The sequence below is a fragment of the Otolemur garnettii genome, unplaced genomic scaffold (genome assembly GCF_000181295.1).
Source record: "Otolemur garnettii isolate 467f Iridium unplaced genomic scaffold, OtoGar3 scaffold00001, whole genome shotgun sequence".
Classification (NCBI taxonomy): Eukaryota; Metazoa; Chordata; class Mammalia; order Primates; family Galagidae; genus Otolemur; species Otolemur garnettii.
Genome location: NW_003852396.1, coordinates 38560223 through 38582828, shown reverse-complemented (window position 1 = coordinate 38582828; position 22606 = coordinate 38560223). Strand labels below are relative to the sequence as shown.

Sequence of the window (22606 nt, the reverse complement as noted above, 5' to 3'; positions counted from 1 at the left end):
AGAGTCTCAGTATGTCCTATGTTGCCATCAGTAGAGTGCTGTGGTGTCACAGCTCACAGCAGCCTCAGCCTCCCGAGTAGCTGAGACTACAGGCCCTCTACAATGCTCAGCTATTTTTTTTATTGCAGTTGTCATTGTTGTTTAGCAGGCATGGGCCAGGCTCAAACCCACCAGCTTTAGTGTACGTGGCCAGCGCCCTACTGACTAAGCTCCAGGCGCCAAGCCTCTTTCATATAATTTTTAAGGTAACATTGAGATTACCTTATGAGGAAATGCAAATGTTCTCCTATTCTGGGAATCACAGACAGAGAACCACTTAAAACATTTGAGGTTCAACTTTATATTCCAAAGCCTTTGGTATAAAGAGAAAGTATAACATTCTCTAGTTGCACTTGTGAATATCTGTGTTCTTAAGACAATTGCAGTAATTGCCAGATTACCTCATACTTCCAAAAAGACCATTCTCTGTATGCTGTCAGCTCCTAGCATAGAGATAAAAAATTGAGAGTCAGTGATTACATTTAGAACAATGTTTCCGCCCCTCTCTCTACCCTTTTGGCTTATCAACACATCAGTGCTATAAATTCTAGTCTTCTGGAATTTTCATGCTTCAAAATGTATATATTCTCAAGGTAGCATGTCCAGTTAGTAAACTTCAAATACTATATAGTACTTAAAATTTAATGTCACAGTGTTTTGGAAAAAGTGTGAACAGCTTTCTACGTGGAAAGCATTTAGGGAAATTATTTGCTGGCTTGGGATATTGTTTTCCTTTATATTTACCTTAATTATCCCCTTTTTTTTTCCTTCAGAAAAAGCCCGGGCAGAAGCTGGATCAGCAAGAATGTCACTCCTTATATTGGTGTCCATTTTCTTGTCTGCAGCTTTTATTATGTTTTTGGTGTATAAAAATTTTCCTCAGCTTAGTGAGTAAGTATGATGAGAGGAATATCTAGAAACTTATAAGATGAAAGTGGATTAAAAGTTAAAATGTTACACAATAGACCAATCACAGTGATTGTATATCAGCTCTAATGGTTTGTAGTTAAGTCCATATCAACAGTGTTTAAACATGCCTCTTGATTTTCTTTGCAAGGTTTTCCTAGCATTGCTTTTCTAATTATAGCATTATCTTTCTAATGGCTTTCAAATTTTTTTAAAAATGTAACTATAATAAGAAATAAGTTTTTTTGGCTGGATGCAGTGGCTCATGCATGTAATCCTAGCACTCTGGGAGGCCCAGGTGGGTAGATTACTTGAGCTCAGGAGTTTGAAACAAACCTGGGCAAGAGCAAGACTCTGTTTCTACTAAAAATAGAAAAACTAGCTGGGCATTATGGTGGGCTTTTATAACCCCAGCCACTTGAGAGACTGAGACCAGAGGATTGCTAGAGCCCAGAGTTTGAGGTTTCTGTGAGCTGGGCAGAGGCCCAGGCGACAGAACAAGATTCTGCCTCCAGAAAACAGAAATAAAAGGAAAAGAGAAAGCTAAAAAACAGGTGATATTTTCTGATATTTTATGTTCATTTTAGTTTTGTGTGTGTTTTTTTGTTTGTTTGTTTTTTAATTGAGACAGAGTCTCACTTTGTTGCCCTGGGTAGAGTACAGTGGTGTCACAACTCACAGCAACCTCAAACTTTGGGCTTAAGTGATTCTCTTGCCTCATCATCCCAAGTAACTGGGACACCTGCCACACCCGCCATGGGCGCTTAGCAGGCCGAGTCTTGGTTCAAACCCACCAGCCCTGGTGCATGTGGCCAGCACCCTACCCCTGAACTAGGGGTGCTGCCATGTTCATGTTAGTTTTTAATGCTAGCAGGGACCAAGTACATAGAGTTTACAGTCCATAATAGATACTGGCCTGCAATTTGAATGAGACATAGTAGTAGTCTCTGCTTTTCCTCTTTTTCTGTTCTATTTTTCCTTTCCTTGTTTTCCTTGTTTGTGATCAAATTTTTACCTGCTTCTGAAGGCTGAGTGTGATGGCTCATACCTGTAATCCTAGCACTCTGGGAGGCCAAGGTGGGTGGATCACCTAGAGCTCAGGAGTTTGGAGACCATCCTGAGCCAGAGCAAGACCTTGTCTCTAAAAATACCTGGGCATTGTGGCAAGTGCCTGTAGTCCTAGCTACTCCGAAGGCTAAGGCGAGAGAATTGCTTAAGCCCAAGAATTTGAGGTTGCTGTGAGCTGTGATGCCATGGCACTCTACTAAGGGTGACAAAGTGAGACTGTCTCAAAAAAATAAATTAATTGGCTTGGTGCCTGTGGCTCAAGTGGCTAAGGCACCAGCCACATACACCTAAGATGGTGGGTTCGAATCCAGCACAGGCCTGCCAAACAACAATGACAACTGCAACCAAAAAATAGCCGGGTGTTGTGGCAGGTGCCTGTGGTGCCAGCTACTTGGGAGGTGGAGGCAGGAGACTGGCTTGAGCCCAGGAGTTGGAGGTTGCTATGAGCTCTGATGCCACGGCACTCTTAACTAATTAACAACAATTTTTACCTGCCTCTATTCATCCATTTACTTACATACCACATCCATCTCTTAGCTATTTTTCTTTTCCCAGTTTTAAGAAAATCACATAGTCTGAATAGGTACTTTTACCATGAAATTGATCTTTTAAAAAAATTGTATATCAAGTATGCATCGACAGTTTCTTAGCTAAAACTTTGGTGTAGAATGTGTATTTCAGAATTCAAAATTATTCTATTTTGGATAACTCAAGGAATGTATACTATGTCCTCTTGATACCTCTAACAGGTAGCATCCCATAATCAAATACATTAATATTTTTAGTGAGAAACCTGCATAGAGGCACTAAACATGATAAAAGACTATAACATTACATAAATGTGGGTCAATTTTTGCTAGCAAACTAAAGAACTTCTGGTTTTCAGAATTTTTACTGTATTTATTTATTACTTGGGACAGGGTCTTGCTCTCCTTGGCTATAGTGCAGTGACAGCATCATAGCTCACTGAAACCTCAAACTCCTGATCTCAAACTCTAGCCTTAGCCTCCCAAGTAGCTGGGACTATGGGTGTACACCACCACATTCCACTATTTTTTCTTTTCTTTCTTTCTTTTTTTTTTTTTTTTTTGTAGAGATGATGTCTGGCTCTTGCTTGGGCTAGTCTTAAACTCTTGGCCTCAAGCAGTCATCATCCTTCCTTAGACTCTCAAAATTACAGGCATGAGCCACTATGCCTGGCCAGAATGTTTTTAATTTTAGGGAAGAGATTGTGGACCTGAAACATATTTTAGGAGGGCAGAATTTCTCAGGACTATTAAACCATAGTAATACTGTCCTGATAATAATTGTAGATTACATAAAGGATGACTAAAATGAAGTTAGACTTGTAGCCCAGTGTGATAATGAATAACTGTGAAATGTGATTTCAGGGTATGAGAAAGTTTATGTTTCCTCCAGTTTTCTTTTATTCTCATTTTCGATCCTTTATGCTTGAAATTTCATAGTTAAACTTAATTGTTTTTATTTTAATATTTTGATTTCTTACATCCATGTAAATGCCTTGGAGAGGGGTAGCATGTTAATATTGCTAATATTAGTATAATTGAATTTAGGTTCCTTCTGGTTTTGATGAAGGAGTAGGGAATAAACAGCTGACTGAAAGAGGGAAAGAAGAGACTTGTCTTTGCTGCTAGTTTGCTCTGAGAATAACAAAATAATGTTCTGTTTACAAAGCTTTTGTATTCTGCTTATTTCTGTGTACGCGCACATATGCATGCCCATGCATTCACTTACCTTGAGAGTCTTTTTAGTTCTTACATTTTATAAATGTGTAGCTATGTTACTGTGCCAGGTATTTTTATAGGATTTAAGAAAGAAGCACCCTATGTTCTGCAGGGTGAATTAAATCTTAGCATGGAAACAAATGAGTGTAATATACAAAGATTATTTGAGGCTTTCATAAATAAGAAATCAGTTCCATACAAAGTGCCAAGTAAAGTAAAATTTAATAGGGAAAAGTATTCAAGTTTTTTCTGAACTTTGAACTATCTGAGAAAAGGTATGAACTGTGAATTTATTATAGTTTTTATATAATTTTCATTGTTATTGACTTTAATTTATCGTGAGGGTTACCCAAAATGATGGTGTATAAATGTTTTTAATATTCTAACATCAGAGGTTCATTTCTTATATTTAAAATTTATACCAATGTTGGAGCAAATGCCTTTAATCTTTAGTTTGGGTCATCCTGAACTTGCATATGAGTCACATATCATGAATTATATTAAAGCATTAAAAAACAAATAATTTGTAGACTTTTGAGCTTGAAAATTGCTAATTTGGACTAGATATATTACAGATGAAGGCATCAAATCATTTTGGGTAAAACTTCATGATTTAAACTTGATGTAAATATTAGTTATCTTGGCAAAATTCTGTTTTAAAATTTTTCACTTTATTTCTTTAGAGAAGAAAGAGTGAATATGAAGGTTCCCAGAGATATGGATGATGCCAAGGCTCTAGGAAAAGTTTTATCAAAATATAAGGACACCTTTTATGTTCAAGTACTTGTAGCTTACTTTGCTACATATATTTTGTATCCTTTTAAATGAAAATATTTTCTAATTTTTTTTTCAAGAGAAGGTTTAAAAGTCTGCTGTTTGAATATGCGTAACTTTTTCCTTTTAAAAATTGTTAATGCAATGTAACAATATTTTTAAAATATTGAAAAATTAAAATGGAAAAAAATCTCACTTTAATCCTGTCTTCCCAACTTTATTATTTTTACTTCTGAAATTTATTACCAGATGTTTTGTGTTCTGTATATTTCACTTATATACTTTTCTTTTCTTCCACATTATTCAAGATGTTTACCCATTTTATTTATAATTTTCTTTTTTCTTTTCTTTTTTTGAGACAGAGCCTCAAGCTATCCCCCTGGGTAGAGTGCCATGGCATCACACTCACAGCAACATCCAACTCCTGGGCTCAAGCGAGTCTCCTGCCTCAGCCTCCCAAGTAGCTGGGACCACAGGCGCCCGCCACAACGCCTGGCTATTTTTTTGGTTGCAGCCATCACCGTTGTTTGGCAGGCCCCGGCTGGATTCGAACCCGCCACCTTAGGTGTATGTGGCTGGCGCCTTAGCCACTTGAGCCACAGGTGCTGAGCCTAGGTGTTATATTTTGACTAGTCAGGGAAATAGCTTTATTCTGTTTTCTTTATTTTTTGTTCTCATGAAATTATGTATCTTTTATTCTTTATTCTTATCCAACTTGTTTTCCACATCTTCCCAGTTAATAAAGGACTTTACCTCTTGATGTTGTGGAGATAATTATTAGCCTTTTAAAAACGGCTTTTATATTTATGTAAGAGACAGGGACTTGCTCTGTCACCCAGGGTGGAATGCAGAGAGGTGTCATCATAGCTCACTGCAACCTTGAATGCTCTGCTTAGTGATTCTCCCCCCCTCAGCCTCCCAAGTAGCTGGGACTATAGGCATGTCCCACCACTAGCTTTTATTTTTAGAAGGCAAATTAGCTAATTTATTAATTCTGTCAAAGTATTTGTATTCTTATTTTTTTAATTTTAGTTTTTTTTTTAATTAATTTATTTTTTGAGACAGAGTTTCACTCTGTCACCCTTGGTAGGGTGCCATGGTGTCATAGCTCACAGCAACCTCAAACTCTTAGGCTCAAGTGATCCTCTTGTCTCAGTCTCCCAAGTAGCTGGGACTACAGGCACCTGGCGATTTTTTTTAAGAGACAGAGTCCTCTCACTCTGGCTCAGGCTAGTCGCAAACAAGACAGGGTCTTGCTCTGGTTCAGGCTAGTCTCACCGCACCTGGTGTGGTATTTATATTCTTGCTGTTTTTATTTCCTGAATTTCTTTTGATTGGTTGGGCTTTTCAACTTAATTTTTTTTCCTATAAAACTTGATAGCATTTCTTTTCTTAGATGTATATTGGATAAGATATTATGCATGTCTCTATAACCTCCTTATGCAAATATTTTGAGTGTATACATAAACACATTGGAGAAATTATTCGTAGCATAAGTAGTTTAGTGACAGGTATGTTTTATAAGAGCTTTTGTTGCTCACAGAAACATGACCTCTAGTCACATGGCAAAGATGCATTTGTATTTAGGTCGTGTGCTTTATGGAGGTACTTTATCGTTTTCCTCCCTACTTATTATTAAAAAATTCAAATTTGGGGAAAATTTAGAGGACAATTATTATATACCTGTCTTTTCAACAGGCAGCTTTGGGCAGCTATTTGTAAGGCAATTCAATTATTCACATGCTGTTTTTGAGAAATCCATAATTGCTTCCTTTTCCCCTTAACTCCATCTTGTCACCTGTCTGAAAACCTGTGTTAAGCTTACAGTTTATTTTGCCTTTAAAATATTTGTACTTTAATCATAAATTGAAATATTTTCCCCAAATAAGACACAAAGCTGTTTCATCTTTTTCATTAGTCTTTTACAATAGATTTTTGCGAACACATTGTAATAAGAGGCATATAATTTCAGTCTACTTCAGAAAGTCATCTTTTGTTGTCCCAGTTTGTGTTTCAGCTTTGGGAGGGTTACATGGCAAAGAATAAAGGGATGTCCACTCACCTGGCCAGTTAGCCACTTAACATAAATGAATCTTGGCAGTCTATGTGGTAGTAATTTGGTAGGCTCATTGTCTTATTATCCACGTGAACTTTAGTGGAAAAGAAACTGCCTTAAAAAAAAAAAAAGAAAGAAAAACTACCTTGCAGAAGATAAATTGAAAGTACAGGAATAGGTTATTATAAAATACATTCAGTTTAAAATTTTAAATAAATTATTTATATTGTCAATTCAGATTTTATTGGACATTGTTAGTGTAACAATTACTAGGCTAGTGTGGTGGCTCGTTCTTGTAATCCTAGCACTCTTGGGAAGCCCAGGAGGGTAGATTGCCAGAGTGAGACCTCATCTCTAAAACATAGCCAGGTGTTGTGATGGGCACCTGTAGTCCCAGCTCCTTGAGAGGCTGAGGCAAGAGAATCACTTGAGCCCAAGTGAGGTTGCTGTGAGCTGTGACATGGCACTCTACTGAGGGCAACAAAATGAGACTCTGTCTCAAAAAAAAAAAAGTTAACTATTACTTAGTAATGATTTCACATGAATGTTTTAAATTATTTATAAGATAATTCATCAAAGCCAGATTTTCTGTTTGTTTTTGAGTCTTAAGTGGTCAATGTTACAAGGAACTTAGTTTTTTGGCTGGGCTCAGTGGCTCACGCCTGTAATCCTAGTATTCTGGGAGGCTGAGGCAGGTGGATCACCTGAGCTCAGGAGTTGGAGACCAGCCTGAGCAAGAGGGAGACCCTATCTCTAGTAAAAATAGAAAAACAGAGGCAAGAGGATCGCTTGAGCCCAGGACTTTGAGATTTCTGTGAGTTAGGATGTCACGGCATCTTACCCAAGGGGACACAGTGAGACTGTGTCTCAAAACAAAAAAGATACTTACTTATAAACGCAGTGAGCAAATAAGAAAGAGTATACTAGGATATATATCAAAGTTTTGGTTTTACAAGAGTGCAGATAAAAGTACATTGTGAGCCATATTTTAATTAAGTGCTAATTATGTGTTAAGTACAGATCTAATGCTTTGCGTATTCAAAAGCAGAACTATTTCCAGCTGGAATAACAGGAATGATAGGTAAAAATACAGTAAGGTCATTATAGACAGAGCAAGTCTACAACAGAATTTAAATACATAGCTTCACTGAAGCTGAGTTTCCAACAGGATGAGGTCTAATTCTGTGTAGTAATCACTAAAAGAAGATAATTAAGAAAATGTCATTAATTTTGGCTATGAGGAAGTTTGAGTAGAATGATAGATGGATAAATGAGATTGTACAAGTGAGAATCTCCTGTGAGAAAATGAAAATTATGGGCAGTAATCAGTATAATACCCTGATTAAGAAAACTTAGATTTGAGGGCACCAGCTACATGCACTAGGGCTGGCAAGGTTCCAACCCAGCCCAGGCATGCAAACAAATTTAAAAAAAAAAAATAGCTGGGTGTTGTAGCAGCTGCCTTGTAGTCCCAGCTACTTAGGAGCTGAGGCAAGAGAATCACTTGAGCCCAAGAGTTAGAGATTGCTGTGAGCTATGATGCTACAGCACTGTACAGAGGGCGACAAAGTGAGACTCTTTCTCAGTTAAAAAAAAGAAAAGAAAACTTAGATTAAATTTAGAATCATCTGAGGGATTTGTGAAAGAACAGGTAATTGAAGATGAAAGAATACAAGAGGAAGAAGGAAAAGATTGAAATGAAAACATGAGTAAAATGGAAACTATATGAAAAAGGAGAGGAGTTATATATTAAACTGTTAATATAATTTTAATGTTGATATAATGATATAATTTCATGTGATAATTTCTATGTTTATACTTTCTTCTGAAATCTTAGATTTGGTTTTTTAAATTCCATTTATTTATGTTTTAATCCTTAACTTAGAAGTTACCAGCTTGCAAACATTTGCTATTCCAGGCTCTATATTTCTCAGTATACTCTCAGGGTTTCTTTATCCCTTTCCACTAGCCTTATTTCTTGTTTGTTTGGTAAGTATATAAAGTGAAATTAGAAGACTGGATAAAGTTTTAAATAGGATGATGAGGATAATGATGGCATCTTAATCCCATTAGTCTATATAAGCATGAGCTCATTATTTCAAGAGGAGTTAATGGTAAAGTGATTAGGGCGGTGCCTGTGGCTCAGTGAGTAGGGCACTGGCCCCATATACTGAGGGTGGCAGGTTCAAACCTGGCCCTGGCCAAATTGCAACAAAAAAATAGCCGGGCGTTGTGGCGGGCGCCTCTGTTCCCAACTACTTGGGAGGCTGAGGCAAGAGAATCACCTAAGCCCAAGAGCTGGAGGAGCTGTGATGCCCCAGCACTCTACTGAGGGCGACAAAGTGAGACTATCTCAAAAAAATTAATAATAAGATAGTAAAGTGATTATCTATTGAGTCTCTCCATAAGGAAATATTATAGTTCATTTGTTTTTTCTAGAACAGTAGTATTATAAAGTTAGTTGAATTTATAAGCTCTGTTTTAGCTTTTTTTCCCTGTTGTGTTTGTAGCTGGGGTTGTCCAAGAGTGTATAACGAGTGGAGTCCGAGGGCTGGAGGCTGTTTTCAAGCATAGCAAGTAGGAAAAATATTGGCTCCTGAAAGTTTATTCTTAGGCAAAAGGCTAAAATTAATTACCAAAGGCTAACTTTGGTAAGTCACTGAGTATAATCCCAAGTGCCAGTTTGTTTTTAGCTGGTCTCATTTGAGCTGCAATTTGAAAGGACTTTATTGAATGAGTCCTTGTTCTCTACACAAGAGATGTCATGCAGAGTAACTTTGTCACCCTCAAAAGAAGTAAAGTAGTTGAAGTTTATCTTAGGTGACTATCTATGTAGATAAGATGGAAAAACTCAAAATGCTTACAGCTTCTTATTTTCTAGTGTTCTGGACTTGGTGCCTCTTTCTGCTATATGCTGTCCTATTTAGTTGGGAGACCAGTTGTGTACAAATACCTAACAGAGAAAGCAGTAAAATGGTCACAGCAGGTAAACACGTATTTCTAAATTATTTAATGTAACTCTTAGGTTAATTCAGAAATAGGCTGGTGTATAGTCCTATATAAATTAACTCATAAGTTAACTCAGGTAAAAAAAATTATCTTAGGGGCTGGGTGCAGTGGCTCATATGTGTAATCCTAGCACTCTGGGAGGCTAATGTGGTGGATTGCTTGCGCTCAGGAGTTGGAGACTGACCTAAACAAGAGCAGGACCCTGTCTCTACTAAAAAACAGAAAAACTAGCCAGCTGTTTTGTTTTTTTTTTTGAGACAGAGCCTCAAGCTGTCCCCCTGGGTAGAGTGCCATGGCATTACAGCTCACAGCAACCTCTAACTCCTGGGCTCAAGCGAGTCTCCTGCCTCCGCCTCCCAAGTAGCTGGGACCACAGGCGCCCACCACAACGCCCGGCTATTTTTTGGTTGCAGCCATCATTGTTGTTTGGCGGGTCCGGGCTGGGGTTTCGAACCCGCCACCTTAGGTGTATGTGGCTGGCGCCTTAGCCGGTTGAACTATAGGTGCCGAGCCTAGCCAGCCGTTTTAATGTATGCCTAGCTACTTAGGAGGCTGAGGCAAGAGGATCACTTAAGCCCAAGAATTTGAATTTATTTGCTGTGAGTTATGATGACAGCATGGCACTCTACCCAGGGCAATAGTGTGAGACTGTCTCAAAAAAAAAATAATAATATTTTGGCCAAAATAAAATCAAGTGGGTAAGCAAATTGTTTTTTTTTTTTTTTTGAGACAGAGTCTCCCCTTGGTAGAGTGCAGTGGCATCATAGCTCACAGCAACCTCTAACTCTTGGGCTTAACTGATTCTCTTGCATCAGCTTCCCAAGTAGCTGGGACTACATTCGTCCACCACAACGCCCAGCTATTTTTTGTTGAAATTGTCATTGTTGTTTAGCTGGCCCGGGCTGGGTTCAAACCTGCCAGGCTTGGTATGTGTGGCTGGTGCTGTGATCACAATGCTACGGGTGCCAACCTGGCAAATATGAATGTTAATAATTTCAAATACAGGAGGGAGTGGAGGGGGTGTCTACTTTCACCTAACGGACATGATATAAGTGTATATGGCACATCTGGGTGAAGGGCTCAAGTACAATTTGGACTTCACCTAATAAACACAAACAATGTAACCTAATCATTTGTACCCTCATATGAATCTGAAATCTAAAAATATGCAAATACAAATTTTTCATGCCTCTAAGGTTAATTTTAATTCTTCTTAAGTTTAATCAGTGAAGTCAAAGGTCAATATAAAGGCATCCACGTAATGGTCACTCAGCTATTTTGTGCTGATGCAGCTTACTGTTAATAGGTCACCGAAAACATTATCACCCAACTCTTAATGCATTGCATCAGTGAGAACAACGTTAGTATCAGGATCTCTGCAAAGACTAGCATTGATAAATATGTGTTTAAGCACTGCTACACAGAAAGGGCTAACATAGTATTGTTAAGAGGATCCTGTTTTTGTAAAGAATCAGAATAAATTGCTGAATCTCACAGGGATTTTAGAGAATATCCTGCCTTTCCCCTTTGTTTTATAGATTATGAAATTAAGAGAAATTAAGTATTTTGCCCTAGATCTTGATCGTTTACTCTAAAGCAAGAGAACCTGCAGCCTTAAGGAAACTTGTATCCTTCCTGGTCCTTAAGTGTATAGCCTTGTGACTAAATTCAAGTTTTGCTTAACAAATTCTTTTATTAGAAGGAGTACAGCACAGAAAAGTGAAGCTTTCCTTGAATCCTTTGGCGCTTAAAAAAAGAATGATCTTGTAATCAGAAGCCCACAGGTTCTCTACCCCTGGCTCAGAGCTCTAGTCTAGTGCTCTTTTCATTATACCATATATGTACTGAATGTTAAAATAGCTTTATACGTAAATATGTCTTTGGCATAGCTATTTTCTGTAAGTAACTTATTCAAAGGAAGTATAAAATGTCATCAGCGCTTATATTTAATGAGCTAAATATTTCCATTTACTTGTTTAGTCTTATCAACAGTGAATTTATTTATGTAATATACATTGTAATAGCATACAGATTATTTTTAATTGGGGCCTGTATTTGTTGTAGTATACCAGTCTATTACCTGGAGTTTAGATTTGTTGATGTGATGCACTAGTCCATTACATTGTAGGAAGTTGAAGGGATTAAAAAGTTGGCAAGAGCTGGTTGCAGTGGCATGTGCCTGGAGTCCCAGGTACTTGGGAGGCTGAGCCAGAGTTGGAGACTATAGTATGCAATGATTAAAACTGTGAATGGCCACTGCACTCTAACCTGGGCAACATAGTGAAACCCCATCTCTAAAATAAAAAAGTTAAAAGTTGGCTATTCAACCAACTTATTTTAGTTACCATATAAGTTTAATTTGGGCATGTTAGGCTTAAAATACATCTTTAATAGTGTTAACATTGAGCTTTAAAAAACTCATCATTTAGTTTTGGTAATGAGCGTTTGATAAATGAATAAATTCTGAAAACCAGGGATGAGAATTTGAGATAATAAATTCTGAAAACCAGGGATGAGAATTTGAGATAAGGTATTTTATGCATGTATTAAGCAACTTATTTCAACTATTAGTCTTACGTGATAACTAATTTGTTTTTTTCTTATGACAGGTTGAACGTCATAGAGAACATCTTATTAACTACATTATATTTTTGAGAATAACACCATTTCTGCCTAATTGGTTTATTAATATCACGTCTCCTGTGATAAACGTACCATTGAAAGTTTTTTTTATTGGCACTTTTCTAGGTAAGCTGGTTCGTGATATGCTAGAGCTCAGTGTATGAATATTTAAGTTTAGTCAGGACTAAATTGCATGCTTTCTGCAGACACCAGCAGCTGGAGAAATCTTGGTCACAAAGCCTGGCCATATGAATACATGCTGAGAAATGTTTGTTGGCTGATTTTGATTTACGTTACTTTTGTGTTTAAGGAAGAGCACTTTCTACTGGATATTGTGTTTTGTTTTTGTTTTTTTCCTTTTTTTTTTTTTGGAAACAGAATCTCACTTTGTTGCCCTCAGTAGACTGCTGTGGCATCACAGCTCATAGCAACCTCAGACTCTTGGGCTCAAGTGATTCTCTTGCCTCAACCTCCTAAGTAGCTGGGACTACAAGGTGCCTGCTGCAACGCCTGGCTATTTTTAGAGACAGGATCTCGCTTTTGCACAGGCTGTTCTTGAACCTGTGAACTCAGGGCAATCTACCTGCCTCACCCTCCCAGAGTGCGAGGATTATAGGCATGAGCCACTGCTCCTGGCCCCTGGATATTGTTTTAATAATGAAGGGTTAAGCAGGCCTTTAGCTCCAGTCTCTTTCAGTGGAGAGAAAAAAATCACATTGGATTTTTTGAATAATTTTCTCTTGTCTTCTAATCAAGTATTGCAATATTAAACTTTAATTTTCTTTCCTTCCCTCCTCTCTCTCACTTTGTCACTCTCAGTAGAGTGCTATGGCATCATAGTTCACAGCAATCTCAAAGTCTTGGGCTCAGGCCATCCTCTTGTCTCAGCCTTCTAAGTAGCTGGCTGAGACTAAAAGATGTCCGCTACAAGGCCCAGCTAGTTTTTTTAATTTTTTTCTTTTTTTAGTAGAGATAGGGTCTTGCTCTTGCTCAGGGTGGTCTTGAACTCCTGAGCTCAAACGGTCCACCTGCCTAAGCCTTCCAAAGTGCTAGGAACACAGGCGTGAGCCACCACACCCAGCCTTAAACTTTGATTTTCAACAAATATTCTTGCTTTCAAGGAACTAACTCTTAATTTTGAAATTTAATCAGTGGACATGAAGATTTATTTATATATTTTGTGAAATTTTTGGTTCTTAGTGTTCTGCTTTGCTTTCTAATTGAAATTGTTTAGATAGCAACAGAATGAGCAGATTTCTCATGTGTTGAATATTAAATTAAAGCTTAAGTTAATACTTGTGAGAATAGATGTTTTTGAAAAGAATAATCAAAATCGATTGTTTATTGCTGTTGCAAAAATATTTGTTGACAAACTTAATTTCATCAGCCTGGGTAATCTTGAATTTTGTAAAATACTATATTCATGGAAGCAGAAGAGAATTTTTGTGCCTAATCCCTTTTTTTACTGGTGAAATAGCTAGAGATTTAGTTAATGTCAGTATTAGCTGAAATAATTTTTTTTTTAAGTTTTTGGCCCGGGCTAGGTTTGAACCCGCTACCTCTGGCATATGGGACCAGCGCCCTACCCTTTTGAACCACAGGCACCACCAGCTGAAGTAATTTTTTAAAATTTGTTATGGCTTGGCGCCTGTAGCTCAATTGGCTAAAGCACCAGCCACATACACCAGAGTTGGCAGGTTTGAATTCAGTTCAGGCCTGCCAAACAACAATGACAACTACAACAAAAAAATAGCCGGATGTTGTTGTGGGCAACTGTAGACCCAGCTAGTTGGGAGACTGAGGCAAGAGAATTGCTTAAGCCCAGGAGTTGGAAGTTGCTGTGAGCTGTGACGCTACGGCACTCTACCCAGGGCGACAGCTTGAGGCTCTGTCTCAAAAAATAATAATAATAAAATTTGTTTTATTTTTTAATGAAGTGTGATCATTTTGTGGGCACCCTTGTATAAAATGCTCTTTTTTGTTAATATTTAGAATATCTTTATCTCCTACCACTTTATTTTTAATGTATTCTTTTCCCCCTCCCCCATAGGTAAATATTTTAAGTATATTCCATTAGGGGTGAATGAGAACCTACTCAGCCTTACAGTTGACTATTTAGAGATTGTTTCTAGAGTTTTATTGTAATACTTTGATAAACATCCTTGAAACTAGATCTTTGCTCATACACATTATTATATCTCAAAGTTGAAACTGCTAAATCAGAGCACATTTCTTTTTTAAGGTTGTTAATAAATGTTATAAAATTACTCTCTGGATACTTTCCTTGGGTTTTTAAATTCATTATCCTTTTTTTTTGAGACAAAGTCTTACTGTGTCAACCTTGGTAGAGTGCTATGGCATCACAAGTCAAAGCAACCTCCAACTCTTGGGCTTAAGTGATTCTCTTGCCTCAGCCTCCCAAGTAGCTGGGACTACAGGTGCCTGCCACAACGCCTGGCCCCTTTTTTTGTTGCAGTTGTTTAGTTGACCCAGGTTCGGTTTAAACACGCCACCCTTGGTGTCTATTAAGGTGACCAGATTTTAACATTGGTAAAGTGGGACACCATTGATGGGGGGGGTTCTTAATTGGTCTATATGGAGCAACAAAAATTGTCATAGAATGCAAAAATAGTATTGTAATATATTTTTTAAATTTCAACATAAGTACAATTTACAAATATAATACATTAAAAAATTATAATATTCTTTGGCATATTTCTCATTTGAGTGAATTTTTTTAGTAGATTGCTGTCATTGTTTAAAAGGTCATGAAAATTTTCACAAGAATTTGTTAAATTATATTTCATACATAAAATGGCTTTCAAAGTCTCAACACTTAATTGTGATTTTTCTGATGTCCACACTTTATTTACTGTAGAAAAAAACATGTTCAGTCACAGCATTAGTTCCTGGTAAGGACAGTGTGTATCCCACAATTTTTAGTGCATTATTGTATAGAACATGGTTTGTTTCATAATGATGAAATATTTCTAATCACTTATTCTCTATTGTGATTTTTGCTGATGCCCAAGACTTAACCTTTTCCTTATCAATATATTTTTTAATAATGATACCTCATAAGTCGTGTCACTTGAGGTCAGCACTAGACTTTTTGCCGCCACTATAAAATATAAATAATACAAATACTGTCTGCTAAATTCATGAAATAAATAAATTATTTGCCTAAACTATCTGAATAGCTGATTTATTGACATCACTTGTTTAACTAGCACTAGCATGCAGTACGATGTGTATCATCTGAGATAGTTATAAAAATGTTTTCATTATTGCCAATGCCAAAAAATGCCATTGTTCATTAAGTTCAAACAATGGTGGTCAAATTCTAACAACTGATCAACAATGTGAACTTTGATAAGCAGTTCTCGATAATCAATTCTCAACAATTATTTGTTATTATATTCAAGTTTAACATTATAAAATTAACAAAAATAATATAAAACTTATATCCTGGCGAAATAGCCACATGGCAGCCGAAAACTGTATATTCCCTTCCTGTTCTCCCACCGTTCCCTGGCTTGTGCATTCTTTCCAAAAATCGGGACTTTTTAAAAATGCCGCAGGATGCAGGACAAATTGTTAAAAAGCGGGATGTCTGGTCACCTTATGGCTGGCGCCATAACCACTGTGCTACAAGCACCAAGCCAGGCTTCAAATTCTTAATATTTTTTTTTCCAAAATGGAAGTAGCTGTTTTCTTTTAGGACATTTTACATACACAGAAAATTTTAATTTTTAAAAATAATTGGTGGTGCTAGGCACGATGGCTCACACCTATAATCCTAGCACTCTGGGAAGCCAAAGTAGGTGGATTGCCTGAGCTCACAGATTCCCAGACCAGCCTGAGCAAGAGCGAGACCCTGTCTCTAAAAAATAGCTGGGCATTGTGACAGGCACCTGTAGTCCCAGCTACTTGGGAGGCTCAGGCAAGAGAATCACTTGAGCCCAAGAATTTGAAGTTGCTGTGAGCTATGGTGCCATGGCACTGTACCAAGGATGACAAAGTAAGACTCTGTCTCAAAAAAAAAATATGGCTCGGCGCCTGTAGCACAGTGGTTACGGTGCCAGCTATATACACTGAGGTTGGCGGGTTTGAACCTGGCCCAGCGGGGCCAACTAAACAACAGTGATGATAACCTTAACAAAAAATAGTCAGGTGTGGCAGATGCTTGTTGTCCTAGCTACTTGGGAGGCTGAGGCAAGAGAATTGCTTAAGCCCAAGAGTTTGGGGTTGCGGCGAGCTGTGACACCAAAGCACTCTACCAAGAGCGACAAAGTAAGACTGTCTGAAAAAAAATAAAAATAAAAAAAAGTCGGGTGGATGGTGGGTGCCTATAGTCCCAGCTACTAGGGAGGCTGAGACAAAAGAATCTCTTGAGCCCAAGAGTTGGAGGTTGCTGTAAGCTATGACACTACGGCACTCTATCCAGGGCAACAAAGTGAGACTCTGTCTCCAAAAAAAAGAAAGAAAATAAATAAATATAAAAATAATTGATGGTTTTTACTGTTTTCATTTCTTTTTTATTTTAGGTGTTGCGCCTCCCTCTTTTGTAGCGATTAAGGCAGGAACAACATTGTACCAGCTTACGACAGCAGGGGAAGCTGTTTCCTGGAACTCAGTATTTATTCTGATGGTTTTGGCTGTTCTTTCTATTTTGCCAGCCATCTTCCAAAAGAAACTGAAGCAGAAATTTGAGTAAAAGAATCATCTGATTTTTATTTTTGCTATCATCATCATCATCATCATCTTCAGGATTAGCAGGTGCATCCATTTATGTTTTAAAATCACCTCTTCAGTAATTGAAACAAGGAACTTGTAAAATAAAATTTCCTCTCAGATAATAAAATCATACATTTAAATGCAATGGGGAGAAGGAGTAAACATGAAAAATTGGCGTACTATGAAAAGTACCATCAATAGTTAGAGTAGCAATCTTATATAGACATCTTATAAATTATTACATCAAGGGTAGCTATAGATAATAGAGGCATGGTAGGAAATTCTTCATCCAACTGATTCATTCAATTTAATTTTTTTCTCTTATGTCTTATTAACATCTAAACTAAATACTTAAAAGCTAATGTTAGCCTTTTTTGAGAGCATAAAACTGGAAAACGAAAGCTCAACAAGAGATTTACATTTGCTTCCTCTTTTTACCTTTGAGCTAATGGATTTGTTTAAAGGGCATACTAGACCATGTATGTGGAAAGGGTATCAAGTCATCTGTTTTGTGTATTTGTTGTTTGTTTTTCTGTTCTAGATTTTTATCATGAATTAGTGTGAAATTTAAAATCTAGCCAGTCTTTCATCCTTTTCTCTAGTTTTTACAGTATTTCCACCTTGGATTTATAAAATGTGCATTACATAACTATCATATTTGATGTTAATAGTTTATATTCAGATAATATTTTGTTACAGTGCCCTTTAATGTCTCAAAAGGGGATCTAAGAAAGGAAACACCCAAAGTATGCAGTTTTTAGATATTAGATTATTATATGTTTTGAAACAGAAACAGTATCAACATAACACTTAAGTAGTTAAGTATAGTTTATTACAATGATTGTAAAATTTTCCTCATTTATTTATTAGTTTGGTCATTAAGGAATGTATTATGCAATTCTTTTAATGCATGATACACTTCTAAGAATACCTTTTTTTGTTTTGATTGATGGATTTTTTTGTTTGGGGCTGCTTTTGACTAGTGCAGTTCCCTATTTAGTCTTTATACTTTTTCTAACTTACAAAGTAAAGTTAATTTCTTACATGGCAACTACTGTATTTAAGTAGTTCTGAAAAAAGTAAATTGCTTTTTTGCAGGTTAATTAAATGTAATGCCCTAATTCCTTGATTCCGTGACATAGCCAATCTAAAGTACTGTTGTCAGTTTTACCTTCACCCAAGACTGTCATTATGTTGAAAAGTACTTTAGCTGTGAAAAATCTTTGTATGTTTTTATTGTGAGAAGTATAATCATCCTCAGAGCCAATTTCTACTACATAATGTGGACTGATTCATTATTTTTTCTATCACAGTATTAACAAATGGGTTTATTGTAAATACAAAGAAAATATATTGATTATTATAGTATTCTTATGTCACCTGGCCTTTTATGTAAAGTTATTTATTGTTATTTCTAGCAAGATTTTCTTTCTTATTGACCAGAGACTGAGTGATGAAGCTTTTGTTATTTTTACAAATGAACTTAAAACATAGCCTTTTGGGACAAATTCACTAAATATTACTGTATAAAATGTAATTGAGTAAATTTTTATCAAAATTTAAAAAATAAAAGTAAGAGCTTGGACTCAGGAGACGCCTCACTATTTACTCCAGTGTGTGTGTGTGTGTATGTATATATTGTACTTACTCTATTCTCAAGAGTATTTTTCCTGTCCTTACCATTGATTCTTTTCCTTGTGAATTTTTGTTCTGTTAGAAAACTATAGCTAGGACTTTGGGTGGGATATATTTTCTTTTCCCAAGAGAATAGCTCATCTTTCCAGATTCATTATCATTGACTTTCAGAAAAAGAACCCTTCAGCAGGCTGTACCTAAATGCAGTTGATGGCCTTTATTCACAAATTCACAGACTTGGACTGATACCAAATGTAAATTGAAGCTTCAGCCATGTCGTGAAGACATTTATATAGTACTGACCACTAGGGATAGAGTATTTGTGATGGAGGGGAAAGTGAGACTGTTCCCTTCTTAGTTAGTTAATGGTCTCTGTGGAGCTCTGTTCATTTGAGTATAATATTTCTAAAACATTTAATAAATGCAGACTAAAATGTAATAAGAATAAATTGTACTGGAGAAACTTAAGTGTTGTACTTGGGATTTATTTCATGGAGATACTTACATTAAAAAGCCTTTCATTGAGTAAAAGTATATTCTCTTGAAATTCTGATGTACACTTTCATTACTAAAAACAAAATTTTAAGACCTTTACCTCCTTATGAATCTAACTTGAATGAATGATAAGCAGGATGAGACACTAATCATTTTCAGATAAAAATTCTTAAAGAGGGTGGCACCTGTGGCTCAGTGGGTAGGGCACCAGCCCTATATACCAAGGGTGGTGGTTTCAAACCTGGCCCCGGCCAAACTACAACAAAAAAATAGCTGGGCATTATAGTGGGTGCCTATAGTCCTAGCTATTTGGGAGGCTGAGGCAAGAGAATCGCCTAAGCCTGGGAGTTGGAGGTTGCTGTGAGCTGTGTGATGCCATGGCATTCTACTGAGAGCAATAGAGTGAGACTCTGTCTCTACAAAAAAAAAAAGAAGAAGAGTTGACTTGGTGCCCATACCCAGTGGTTACATAGCTGGCCACATACACCATACACATACACCGTGTTGTGGCAGACGCCTATAGTCCCAGCTACAAGGGAGGCTGAGGCAAGAGAATAGCTTAAGCCCAAGAGTTTGAGGTTGCTGTGAGTTAAGATGCCACAGCACTCTACTCAGGGTGACATAATAAGACTCTGTCTTAGTTAAAAAAAAAAAAAAGAAGAAAGAAAGAAAAATTCTGAAGAGTTATTAAGAAGGTAGGCATCAGTTCAGATTTGCAGAGCTAGAATGGAGTTCAGAGGCCCAGTGAATAATGTTTTAGGAGATTGAGAATAAACACATTCCCCATTTCTGGTCAAAGTGCTGCCTAAATCAAGCCTTGGGCATCAATTAGCTTCAGCCGTGAATGTGTGGAAAGGCATGCTTACAAACACGACAGCAGGCTTTAAATATTTGGGGAAGGTTCTGGGAAAAGGAAGGGCTGCCTGAGTGGGGGGTGGGACAGAACACCTTTGTTATGGTTGTGAAGCTGGGTATTGGGAGCAGGTTGCACTTGTGTCCCAGTACTCTGTGAATTGTGGCTGTTGTCAGTTGGAGATTCCTGATTCCTTGCTACAAAAAGTGACTCAAGCAAAATGGTATTTATTGGCACCTTTAGAGGCTAGGACTGAAACACTGGCCTCATGGCAGGTTGGTCAAGCTACTAGACTGAATAAAGTGCAGCTGGCTTCATCCTGTCGTCACTTTCTCAGCCTTAGCATACCAGGGGTCTCGTGCCAGCCACTCGGCCAGGGAAGAACAGGACACAATTACAGTCCCACTAGACTAATGCAAAAAGAGATTAGAATGCTGATAGGAAGGGGGAGTGGATTTGGGGTAACCAAATGGCAACAAAATCAAAACAAGAGGAACTGGAATGGTTGATTCCTGTGAGCAGAAAGCTTGGTAGTTATACTATATTCTTCCCCTTAACAGTGGCAGAGGCCTTGAGATAAGGCAAAAAAAACAAACAGGATACTCATCTAATGATAACTCCTTTCATGATGTGGGGAAAAGGCGAGAGACTTGGTTCTGAGGGTGGGAGGAGTGGCAGAAGACCCTGCCTGGGAATTCACTCAATTTGGGAGTTACCTTAACACTGTGTGAAACAGCTCTAAATTGGAGAGACCTCCAGCTTTCTTCTGAGGGGGTTATTTTTGTTTTTTAAGACAGCGGGGTCTTGCTCTATTTCCAGGGATACAAGTGCTATGGATTCATCATAGCTCACTGTAACCTCAGACTCATGGGCTCAACTGATCCTCCTGCCTCAGCCTCCTGAGTTCAATTTTCATTTTTAAAATGGCTCCACTTGTATATCCAATTTTTAATGTCAGACACCTAGTAGTCATATTTTATTTCCTTCTTCACAGCCCAGTATTCAATTAATCAGCAAGACTTTTTTTTTGAGACAGAGTTTCATAATGTTACCCTCGGTAGAGTGCTGTAGCATCATAGCTTACAGCAACCTCAAATTCTTTGGCTTAAGCAATTCTCTTGCCTCAGCCTCCCAAGTAGCTGAGACTACAGGTGCCCACCACAACACCCGGCTATTTCGTTTTGTTGCAGTAGTCATTGTTGCTTTAGCTGGCAGGACTGGGTTTGAACCCACCAGCCTTGGTTTATGTGGCTGGGCCCTACCCACTGAGCTACAGGCACTGCTAATCAGCAACTTTTTTTTAGTAGGGTCTGGCTCTGTGACCAATCCTGGAGCGCAGTGGTGCCTGTCAAGGGTTACTATGGCCTCAAAATTCTGGGCTCGGGTGATCCACTTCAGTATCCCAAGCAGGTGAGAGTAGGTGTGCGCCACCATACCCAGACAGCAAGATTTATTAATGGTACTTCGTACGCCTGAATCTAACTACTACTCTCATCTTTACTGCTAGCATCCTAGCTAGTCCAAATCTATCATTACCTTTAACCTGGAGTCTCTCAATAGCCTCCTAATTTGTCTGCCTTCTCCTGGCCTTGCCCTCTAAACTCCCATTCTCTACACAGCAGTCAGCATGATCTCTTAAATACTTAAGTTGTCAGTCAAGATTTTGAATGAGGCTCAGCGCCCATAGCACAGTGGTTACAGTGCCAGCCACATACATCGGGGCTGGTGGGTTCGAACCCGGCCCAGGCCAGCTAAACAACAATGGCAACTACAACAAAAAATAATAGCCAGGTGATGTGGTGGGCCCCTGTAGTCCCAGCTACTTGGGAGGCTGAAGCAAGAGAATCGCTTTAGCCCAAGAGTTTGAGATTGCTATGAGCTGTGATGGCACGGCACTCTATTGAGGGCAACATAGTGAGACTCTGTCTCAAAAAAAATTTTTTTTGAATGGGCATAGCCTTGCTGACTTCCTCTCTAAAGTCAACCTTGTGGAAACGAAGCAAAAAAGAAGCACAGATCTGAGAAATGAATAAAACCCAAGAGAAACTAGTTCTCTGTGTGTGTGTACATGCGTGGTACTAGTAGCTACAACCATTGTGGGGAACTAGAGAACGCTGAGACAACAGGTTGAAAGTAATAAAGTTCAATTTTCCTTCTAGCACTGAACTTGTGTCACCAATTTTATACCACAATAGTGCAAAAAGCTCTACTGGGCTGAGAAATTGAGGAATGTAGATGCTAGTAGTCTCTATATTCACTTTTCTCTCCCCACCTCCTCCACCCAGGAACGGGGAATCAAAAACTAAGAAGACCACCTCCGACAATGAGAGTTTTTAGGTAAATTCCTGACGAGAGGAGTGGCCTAAAAAATGGGGGTCAAAGGTAGAGATGATCAAAACTTTGGTGCCTAAGGATTTCTACTCTGAGACTTACTCCTACTTTCTCTGTAAATTCTCTGAGAGAGGCTCCGAGGGTTGTCTTCAGCCCCTCCTCAATACATAATAAATAGACATAGTAACTAAAACCAGAACATGGGCTCAGTGCCTGTGGCTCAAGCGGTTAAGGCGCCAGCCACATACACCTGAGCTGGTGGGTTTGAATCCAACCCAGGCCCGCCAAACAACAACGATGGTTGCAACCAAAAAATAGCTGGGCGTTGTGGTGGGC

The 22606-nt window shown here is 38.0% G+C and overlaps 1 protein-coding gene across 1 annotated transcript in view; it reads left to right on the top strand.

Moving 5' to 3' along the window:
* The window catches only part of TMEM41B (transmembrane protein 41B), a 37343-nt gene extending 18288 nt beyond the window's left edge, over positions 1-19055 (top strand). Inside the window, exons 2-7 of the mRNA XM_003781087.3 lie at positions 813-930; positions 4442-4570; positions 8484-8577; positions 9470-9574; positions 12207-12345; positions 16767-19055. Coding sequence (XP_003781135.1) covers positions 813-930; positions 4442-4570; positions 8484-8577; positions 9470-9574; positions 12207-12345; positions 16767-16936 — 755 coding nt within the window. The 3' untranslated portion in view covers positions 16937-19055. The remainder of the gene's footprint in view (positions 1-812; positions 931-4441; positions 4571-8483; positions 8578-9469; positions 9575-12206; positions 12346-16766) is intronic.
* The last annotated feature ends 3551 nt before the right edge of the window (positions 19056-22606 follow it).